This window comes from Coptis chinensis, chromosome 1 (assembly GCF_015680905.1).
Source record: "Coptis chinensis isolate HL-2020 chromosome 1, ASM1568090v1, whole genome shotgun sequence".
NCBI lineage: Eukaryota > Viridiplantae > Streptophyta > Magnoliopsida > Ranunculales > Ranunculaceae > Coptis > Coptis chinensis.
In genome coordinates, this window is record NC_141456.1 from 33,760,734 (window position 1) to 33,770,441 (window position 9,708).

The 9,708-nt window shown below is 36.4% G+C and overlaps 1 protein-coding gene across 4 annotated transcripts; it reads right to left on the reverse strand.

Moving 5' to 3' along the window:
* Nucleotides 1–8,590, reverse strand: RCK (DNA helicase ROCK-N-ROLLERS). Of its 4 annotated transcripts, none has more exons than XM_086599150.1 (29): nt 8,423–8,590; nt 8,195–8,268; nt 8,021–8,106; nt 7,398–7,581; nt 6,793–6,954; nt 6,449–6,686; nt 6,313–6,349; nt 6,163–6,209; nt 5,877–5,914; nt 5,662–5,683; nt 5,318–5,530; nt 4,974–5,130; nt 4,821–4,872; nt 4,315–4,386; nt 4,175–4,224; nt 3,940–4,057; nt 3,782–3,845; nt 3,625–3,708; nt 3,411–3,536; nt 3,115–3,311; nt 2,848–3,036; nt 2,489–2,740; nt 2,319–2,368; nt 1,970–1,987; nt 1,689–1,771; nt 1,389–1,596; nt 1,268–1,291; nt 806–1,170; nt 1–722 (listed from the first exon to the last, which is right to left on the reverse strand). In XM_086599150.1, exons 2-29 carry the CDS (start codon nt 8,204–8,206, stop codon nt 142–144), a joined length of 3,729 nt encoding a protein of 1,242 aa, XP_086455276.1. In that variant the 5' UTR covers nt 8,207–8,268; nt 8,423–8,590; the 3' UTR covers nt 1–141. The 4 variants fall into 4 exon arrangements, with proteins under 4 accessions (XP_086455276.1, XP_086455274.1, XP_086455281.1 ...); XM_086599148.1 differs by having other exon boundaries at nt 806–1,168; nt 1,254–1,291; nt 8,423–8,589; XM_086599155.1 differs by lacking the exon at nt 8,195–8,268 and having other exon boundaries at nt 806–1,168; nt 1,254–1,291; nt 8,423–8,589.
* Nucleotides 8,591–9,708: the final 1,118 nt, after the last annotated feature.

Here is a 9,708-nt window from a genome sequence, read left to right on the forward strand (position 1 = left end):
TATTGAAAACTCCCATGTATATATCAATTAGCATGTGTAACATAGCCACAACGAATGCTCCAGATTTTGAACCTGTCCTCCTAATAAGCTTGGATTTCAGTCATCAGCTAAGCAGCCATCTTCCTTTACAGTGAAAAGAAATCAGAGAAATGAAAAAACGCTCGTAAACCCAAGAAAGGACTGTACTTCTTTGTTTTCACCCATTACATCTAATGCACACAGCTGCCTATTTGATCCATTTGAGCCGCGCTGCTGTTTACTGCTATATTCTCCTACATCTTGTAATGGTAAAGCAGGTCTTCTCTTGTGACTGGGCTGGGTGACTTCCTGCACCTCTAAAATATTGGAATATGTAGCCGAAACGGACTGGCATTGTTCTCTGCTCCTGTCATTTGAGTTCCCAAAAAGTTCATGATGTTTCTCCTTTGCATCGTTGTTGAATCTATAGATATGTTCTTCCACCTCTCCATGTCCAGAATCTGGAACCACCTTTGTCTCTCTTTGGGTACTAAAATCTATTCCTCGGTGAACTCCAACAGCATAAGGTATTTCCGATTGTTCCTTGTTGAAGCAATCTCTCGTAGGCGTCAAAGGCTCTAATTCCATGATCTTTGTTGTAGTAAAATCTGGGAAGTGCTTAGCTTTTTTACGAATATGATCAAATACAGTTTCTTGAGTTACTGCACTAAAGCTACTTTCTTCAGATTCAGCAGCATGACCAACTTCGATAAAGAAAAAAAATGGGTAAGGTTCCATTAAATAGGCAGATAACAATAAATGGACTGTACATATATAATCTCTGTACCTTCCATCATGTCCTCCTTGAAGATCCCTGAGCTCTTGGCCTTGATATGATATGTAGAAACTGTATCTTCATCGGTACCATAACTGTGATTTTCTGGATCTCCTGGTTCTGAATCTGAAATAGTTACAGTCTGTGTGTGGATTTTATCTCTGTCTGAGTCTGGTACCTCAGTAACCATATGAAGTTCATTCCGGCTCTTATATGGATATCTACCTCTACAGATCGATATCTCTGATATCGAAGAATTCATTGCATCTGATGGAGCAAGCACTGGGAAACTCTTTGCTTTTCTACGTATGTGATCGAAAATAGTTTTTTCGGTTATGGTGTCACATCTGTTTTCTTCAGCTTCATAAGGAAGAACTTGGTTTGGCAAATATAAGAAATGTCAGAAGAAAAAATATAAAGGAATATAGAGATGCATATTGATCTGTACCAGGTCAATTACCTTCATCTAGGTCCTCATCTAGGAGATTGAAACTGGGCCTGGATAGAAGTAGAGATGGTTCTTTCATTTTAAGAAACTGGAAAGCTTGAAAAAAGTTTGAAGTATTGAACTTAAAGAAAATCATAAAGATCTCACATGGAAGAGGTTTCCATCTTAGATTTATTTGAAGCACGATGTTCTTCAGTCATAGTTTCAGAAGTACTGTTCATGTTGTCATCTTCTAGCACATAGATTTCCTTGGGCAGATCATGAGTAAAGGAGGATTTCAGATTACTGCGCCTCTGATTCATCTTCGCATCAGTAGCTCTTTCCATAAACAGCTTTCCATGGAGATCAAGACCAACTGCATGAACATCAAAAAGTAGAGTTGATGAAAATATATTAACCAATATGAGTGAAATATCCCTTCAACAATAGATAGGATATGAGCTTTACTGTGTTCTTCAAAGATCAGATCTGCTTTCACAGTCAGCTTCCCTTGCTGAGGGGCCGACACAAGAACTTCTGTGCTATAGGGGCTGCACCAAAGAGAAACTACCTTAGTATCAATTACAAACATACAGTGTGTATCTTGACTAGTGACATAGAGTACTTGGATAACCAGGTGCAATAGGTCTGACTATATATATAGCTTTTTTTTCTTAGGGAAACATCTTTAGCTAGTTTCAGCAAATGCATAAGAAATTGGAAAAATCAAGGTGAGTCTGGTTCCATACCTGGAAAATTCATTCACCCTGCCTCGATCAATTAAAAAACTGTTAGTTTCTCTATTCGATGGAAATAAGGAAAAGCAATATATGTCCAGAGAGTACAACTACTTCCACTGGCTAGATCTCATGGCTAAAATCAACCGATTCAGATGATTCAAATCCAAACTATCAAATACATTCCTGAAAGTTTTCTCTAATTGTCTAAAGAATAGTTTCGGATCATCTGATCCGGCTGACTTCTGGTCTTTGTGATTTTTCAGACCATCCCATCCATGGGATATCTAGGATCAGAAACTTGGGACACAGCTGAAAGATTAAGTTACAAATAGAAAGGAAAAAAGAAAGTGCAAATCACCTTATTTTCTCGTGAAACAGTATCAGGTTATCTTCTTCTGAACCAATAACCTGTAGAAGTGCATACTTACAATCTACAATGTAAAAGGATATCTTTGGATGCAGACAAGAGATAATTGTTGTTTCTCAAAAAGAAAAACATATCAGCAAACTGTCTCTTTCTGCACTTACCATATCAGCAAACTGATGCTTAGCTGATGAGACTGACTGTGAGATGCGAGTCAATGTTATCACTATCTTTGACTTGCCTTGCCTACAGCATTCAATCTCCTTAACCTTCATCTCCACTTTTGGGGGAAGTGATAGTAAAGACTCTTTGATATGGTTTCCAAATGGGTATTTTCGACCAGTGAGTATTTCTATCCTCCTTGGATCGGCCTCTGCCAACGTCTCAAAAGAATTGACTCCAGCTGATTGCAAAGCCTAAAACATAAGAAGGAAAAGCTGAAATCTCAATAATTCCATGAAACATAGATGTAACATGTAGTACACAGTGAGAAAAAGAAAACAGAGCGGAAAAAACAAAAGACCTTTGCAGTCACCATTCCAATGCCAGTCAGTTGCTTCAGCAAGTAAGGGCTGTCATCCCAGATTCTCTGGTATAAGCATTTTGAAAGAATGGTGGAGCTCAAAAATCCCTTGTAATTCTTTTTGTGGATAAAATACTCTTTCATGCACTTAGCAATTCTACACCCATTTGAGCATATTGAGCTCATGTCCTGTGAGGTACATATAGTCAGAAGTTTTTCACCAAAGCTAAGACAATTCGTAAACTACCAAACCACAGCTCATCAGACCTGGCTAAAAGATAAGTCGTGGCATAAAGGGTCACCAGTCAAGCAATCATTTGCCAGAACAAAAATTTTCTCTTCTCTTGTTTGGATCCGCTTTTTGCGTTTCCCATTTTCAGTGAGAATGTGGAAGCGAAGACGACCTTCTTTATCATTATTAATGTCATTTAGAAGCTTCTTCTCATTTCGCCTAAGTTGTATCCCTTCATGTTTCAATAATGAAATAAGTATTGTATCTCCGTCTGACTAATTGGGTACAACAAAGCAACAGAGGTCACATATGGTGAATGGATTATACATACAGGCTATCTCCTCGGAGCAGCAGATAATGTTAAGCGCATCTTCCAAGCTGCAGCTTTCAGGAGTTTCCATAATGTGCTTCATAGTATCGAATTTCAGATAATATTTTGTCATCAGCTTCCCAGGCTCTGAAGGAAAGCAAAGTTCAAAAACAGAAACAAGTGACGATGCCATTCCACAAAGGATACCATAAATCAGTTGGGTAAAAAAATCTACCTAGTGGCTTCAAAAGGAAACCATATTCATCCATCCAGATCATTCCATGTCTTGATAATTCATTAACTTTCTGAACGCATATTTCTGGTATTCAAAGTGAAATGGATCAATTCGAAGGAACTTATGAACCAAATAACCGACTCAGGAGTATGAATACCTTGCATATGCTTCTCTAAACTTTCACCAGGGATCTTTCTCTTCACGCCATAGTTCTCAGGGTTCTGATTATGCATATATGTATAAGAACAATAATTGAAAGGGGAAAAGGACCACATAAAACTCTTCTGAGAATGCAGGTGGGCCCTGAATACATGCCTTTTTCAGTCGCACATATAAGAAAGAACACTTGATCCACTCAATTGCGCGGGTTATATCTGAGACAGTTAGCTGAACTATTTCTGCAGCTAGATGCTCTGTCACACATGAAAGCAATCTAACTTGAAACCATCAGTATATGTACTCTATAATTTAGAGATACACATTGACCAGTAAGAGACACTAATAAAAAGCCAAAAAAAAATATGTGATGGAATAGAAGTAGAGAGCATACTGGGATTCCACCATTTCGCATCCACTCAAGAGATTTTCATACAAGTGGACCTGAAATCATAATTCATTGTGGTGGTCAAAATAATTAATAAATCATAACATATAAATCCTTTAGTTGAGAGAGAGAGAGAGACGAATTACAGTTTCTCTTCTTGTCATGATTACAACCATGCCAGTGTCATCGAACGGTGGACGGCCTGCCCTTCCACACATCTGTAACTCAAAAGTAGCACCTCACTATATTTTAGTGAACCAATAAATGAATGAAGAATGCATGCACATTACATGTTTACACTCAAGATGTTTACTATTCCTTGATTTTCTTTGTGCATGTATGAAGTCTGACAAGTGGCAATTATGGTAAGTCATGCATATGGTTTAATAAACTCTTAGTAAAGCTGGCAGAAAATCTACATGGCGGAGGAGACAGAACATTAAGAAAAGGTAACAGACAGATATTAATTAGCAGATGATGTACATTAGAGATGAGAGTGATAATAATATATTGGAACACAAGTACACATCCATTTTGGTTCAATATCTGTAGCTCCTTATGTAAGAATATGCACAGAGCTCCATCTTATACTATTGATGGAAAAGTGATTTTCTGTATTGCAAAATGGAATGGAAACCAAGGGATGGCACACCTGCAGTATCATGGATCGTTCATATTCTGTGTACAGGCCTTTCTCCTTATTGCTGGAAAATATACAAAATATAAGTTGTTTACGGTTACAATGAATATTCCCAAATACTAAATAAACTCAATAGAAAAGGTAAATATAATAAGTTGAACATACTAGTATTGCGTTGATTTAATTACTACTGTATGGGCTGGTAAGTTGATTCCATGCGCAAGAGTATTTGTAGTGCACAAAATTTGAAGATCTCCCCTAAGAAAAAGACCTTCAATAAGGTTGCGATCCTTTAAGCAAAGTCCACCATTGTGATAACCAACTGCAATTAAAAGTTAGATTAACAGAGAAGGAATACGTAAAAGACAGTAATGTGTATTTCACTCTCTTAAACCTCAAATGATTAAACATGGATAGCAACAGGGTTGAATAGAGAACCCCAAGCCTGGATGATCCCAGCATTGTATTACAAATAATCTTGACCTTTACGGACAAATATTAGCTTGTACCTCCTAAAGGAATACATGATTGCATTTGCTTGTCACTGAATGATAATAAAGCATCCTTGAGCCTTTCTTGTTGTTCTTTGGATTTTATGAATGGATTTGAATGACCAAAAGTCATTGCAGTCTGAGAGAGCCGCAGTGCTGCTTCTTGTGCTCCTTTTCTGGTTGAACAGAAGACCAAGGCAGATTTACCCCTAGAGTGTTGCATAAGAATATCTGCAAGTAAATTGGCTTGTCATAAAATTTACCTGAAAATGTAAGACAAGAAAGGGAAAAGGGAAAATAAATAAGAAATAAGAACAACAGAATCTATTTAGTAGTAATTCCTTTGATCGTGCTCTGCTTACCGAAAACATAGTTTTGAAGACGCTGGATAAGAAGATAAAACTTGAACAGTTAGAGCAACTACGAGTGATGTCAACTGTTAATCAATGACTATTAAACAATGTATATCAGGACTTCACCATGAAACTATAATTTTGATGGAAAGAAAATAGAGAATTTCTAAGCTTTAAGAATACAAATATCTCCAATAAAACTACAAACAGGATTAAGCAATTACCCTTTCAAATAAGAAGTCATTCTTCGCTGGTGCATAACCTGCAAGGAATGTAACTGTAAGTGCAAACAAATACAGCATCTAACAGTTATAGGACCAAAATCAAAAATCTATCCTGGTTCCTGATGAGAGGAAGAACTAAAAGTGGTTGCCAGAACAAGAGAAGAAATCTCTAATTGTGCTGCTATGATCTATAGCTTAATTGAAAACCTTCTATAACCTAAAATAGGGTAACAAATTATCATTAAAATTGTGTGAAGAAGTGAAAAGAAAAGTAAATGATGTATACCAAATACTCTACTAGTCAGCTTCACAGGCCTCATTTCCTCTCCAAATCTGAAACACAATCATTAGAGGATTTGGATAAAATTTATGTTTCGATGGGCTTGTAGATACATCATTGTCTATAATCACGAATTCACGATCACATCAGGGGTACCTTTTAATTCCTTGGGCAGGAGCCATAAGCCACTCAGCTGTGGAAGGTAATATGCAGTTTAAGAATCATCAAATCTTATTCAAGTGTGCGCCAGATGATGTTATAAGTAATTGATGACATCCAATGGAAGATTTACCAAGGTCGTCAGTATTTGGAATGGTAGCAGAAACAGCAATGAAGCGAACACAAGCCAAAGAACTTGAACTCATTTCAGGGTTGCGAGACAGCATTTTAATCCTACTAACTATAGCCTCCAAAGAAGCTCCACGTGGATCATTCAGTAAGTGAACTTCATCAATTAGCAAAAGCCCTATATCACTAAAGAAGCTCAAGCCACCATCTCTAATGCGGTACCTGGTAACGGCATCAAACTTCTGTAGCAACAACAAATTAATTCAACATAAATGGTCAGTGAAGTGTTCCAAATGGGAGATTAAAAATGGGTGATATTTAAGAGAAATCAAAGTTATGTCAATTCACCTCAGGAGTAGTAAGAATAAGGTCTGCTTCTTGTATACTCCTTACATTATAAACTTCACTGTCACCTGTCAGCTCCAAACAGTTAATTCCCCATGAACCAAGTTTCTGGTTCCAATCACGGAGCTTCTCTTGCACTAAGGCCTTTGAGGGAGCTATATAGATCTTGCCACATGAGAAGAAAGATATAAGTTTTATTGGAATTGATTTTAACAGCTTAAAAGGCGTAAATATGCATAGTGTCCCCAGTATTAAGCTAAAGAAGTGTATAGTCTAAACAATGTTCAGCAAAAGCTTATAATTTGCTAAAGAGAACGAGAACTTAGTATTTGTTCCAGGTAGTAGAGAACACTGTTCTAAATGCCAGAAAATTCTTAGACAGTTGAGTCACTATATGAATTCTTAAACCAGAGTCAACTTGATCGTCCTAAGAGACCCTAAAAGATACATGTCTGAAAATAGTCTTAGGTTATCTTTATTAAAGATGTGACTGTTGTGAAGGCATGCGAAGCACATGTTCCAAGCTAAGAAATCATTGATTCTCACATTTTGTAAAATATATAGTCAAATAAATTCAAAGAAAAAATTGTCAAAAGTTAGATGCTTACTGTTTTAAGGGTTCCCTTGATATGATTGAATTTTCCCTCCTGGGAAAGGAACCTTGAGAGAAGCCTCAAGATACACAACTCAAATAGCACAGTTTTCCCACTTCCAGTTGGTGCTGAGATTACCATGTTTGTGTCGGAGTGGAAACATTCAGAAAAACACTCACTCTGCAAAGAGTTGAAATACCTGTGGACAAGGAACAAAACTGCATTTAAAAAAACTAGTGTACTTTGGAGAAAGACAAAAACTCACATAGATATTGCAAGGCGTCAAATAGAACCCATCATTGATTTGATAATTAATAAGGTGAAAACCTAGTCCACTCAATGTCAGGCATAATGAGTACAAGGAACCTGAAACTTTACTATTATATCTCAACAGCCAAGGGCCAGGCCTAAAGGATCCAAAGTGTAGGTACTTAAACTTCCAACATGACAGTGAACAAATATGAATACAGTCGCCATAGCTTCGTAAAGTAAATAACTAATGGCTTATTATTAACGAAATACGACAGTAACAACTGACTCCAACTGATTCAAAGTACCTCGACGGGAAGTATGTATATGATGGAATAATTCTTAGTTTCAGATATAAATTGATAAAAACACAAAAGTGGAAGCATTACCTGAAAGTAAAAGTCGAACGAAAAGGTGCAGGCAAATCAAACACTGATTTTAACGAATATGAATCCATAATCCAGTTTTTTTTTTCCTGAAAATAAAAAAAACCTCTTATCCAGCAAATCAGTAATGAATAATAAAAAAATAAGTTATATTGCATCAAATTAGCTACTACTTACTACAAAATCCATGGCCTTTGTTCAAGCAGATGACATGCACATTTACTCATTGTTTTCTTTTCACGTATAATCAACTAAATAATTCAAAAGATTTAGACACGTGTAACATAAATGAGATAGATCAATCATTCTCGAAAAATCAACTAGAAAGAGGTCTAGTAATTATATGTCAGGTCATCATTTCGTTCTACCATAAACTATAATTTAAAGGTTTCAGATAAGTTATACCTTAGAAAAAAGTTGATTAAGAGGACAAGGAAATAATTTTCTTTTTTCGTTCGAGAGAATTTCAAATGAAAAAAGAGTGGAAGAATTGAAAGGGGTTGGGGGAGTATTTATAGACAGTCAAGCGTAGCAGTGGCACGGTCTGATTTACTGAACATTATTCTCTCACGTGAGCTGATTTGGAATTGGGACGTTCAACTCTATTATTATGGTACATCGAGCAGCACAGTATTTTCAAATGGTCATGGGGGTATAGTGGTATACTACTGGCATCTATAGAAGCTGATTTAGTGGTGCAACTAGATTTTGGATGCATGGGATATTTTGCTTCAAAAAGCTTCATTTTTCCCGTGCACATTGCCGATTTGATCTTGATTACTTGGCATCCATAGCAAAAAAAAAAAAAACCACCCAGCTGCTCCAAATACACCACTATTGTTCGACCTATCGCTTAACAATCAACTTTTATTTTTCATTTGTATGTAAGCCTCAATACTTCACCTTATGTATAATTCTCTTAATATTGGTCTCCTTGTGTTCACATCTAATCAAGTTCCTGCCATCTCATATCTCTATCATTATAAAAATGATAATGTAATCACTAAGTTTGATATGTTATTCTTTTTTACCTGTCCAACACTACACCATAACAGTTTTTTTTGTGACAAGGGCTTTTCCCAATTTGTAACGCCAAATATGCGTCAGAAAAGTTGTGACGTCAAATTGCCGTCAGTATTATTGTTTGGCGTCACAATAAATCAACAAATTAGTTTTACTTTATTTATGAAATTTGTTTAAAATATAGTGACGGCAAAGAGGCATCACTTTAATAAAGATCCAGAGTCATGTGTTTGGCAAGTGCGACTGGATAAGGCGTCAACTTTCGATGGACTGACTACTTATGTGTTTTTGCCATTTGCACAAGATATAAGATTAGATGAACTCTTACTTCACTAAAACACAGTCGAGCGAGTGTTACTTCACTAAAACACAATCGAGCATGTGTTATTATGATTAAACCTGAAAATCTATGCCTCATACCCATATTAAAAGCAAAGTATCTTGGCTGATTATACGCAACATCTATGTTAATGTCTAGATGGTGCGCATGTGTACAAATTCTCATAATATGGGTTTCTTAAAGTTGATAAGTTTTTGTCCTACTAATGTTATATATCCTAGTTCATTATCACTTCTCAGCACCTTAAATGTATGTTTACTTCATATGTGATAATTGAGACTCTAAGGATGGGGAACTACAAAGTTAATGTGCAAGGCCATGAAGATGT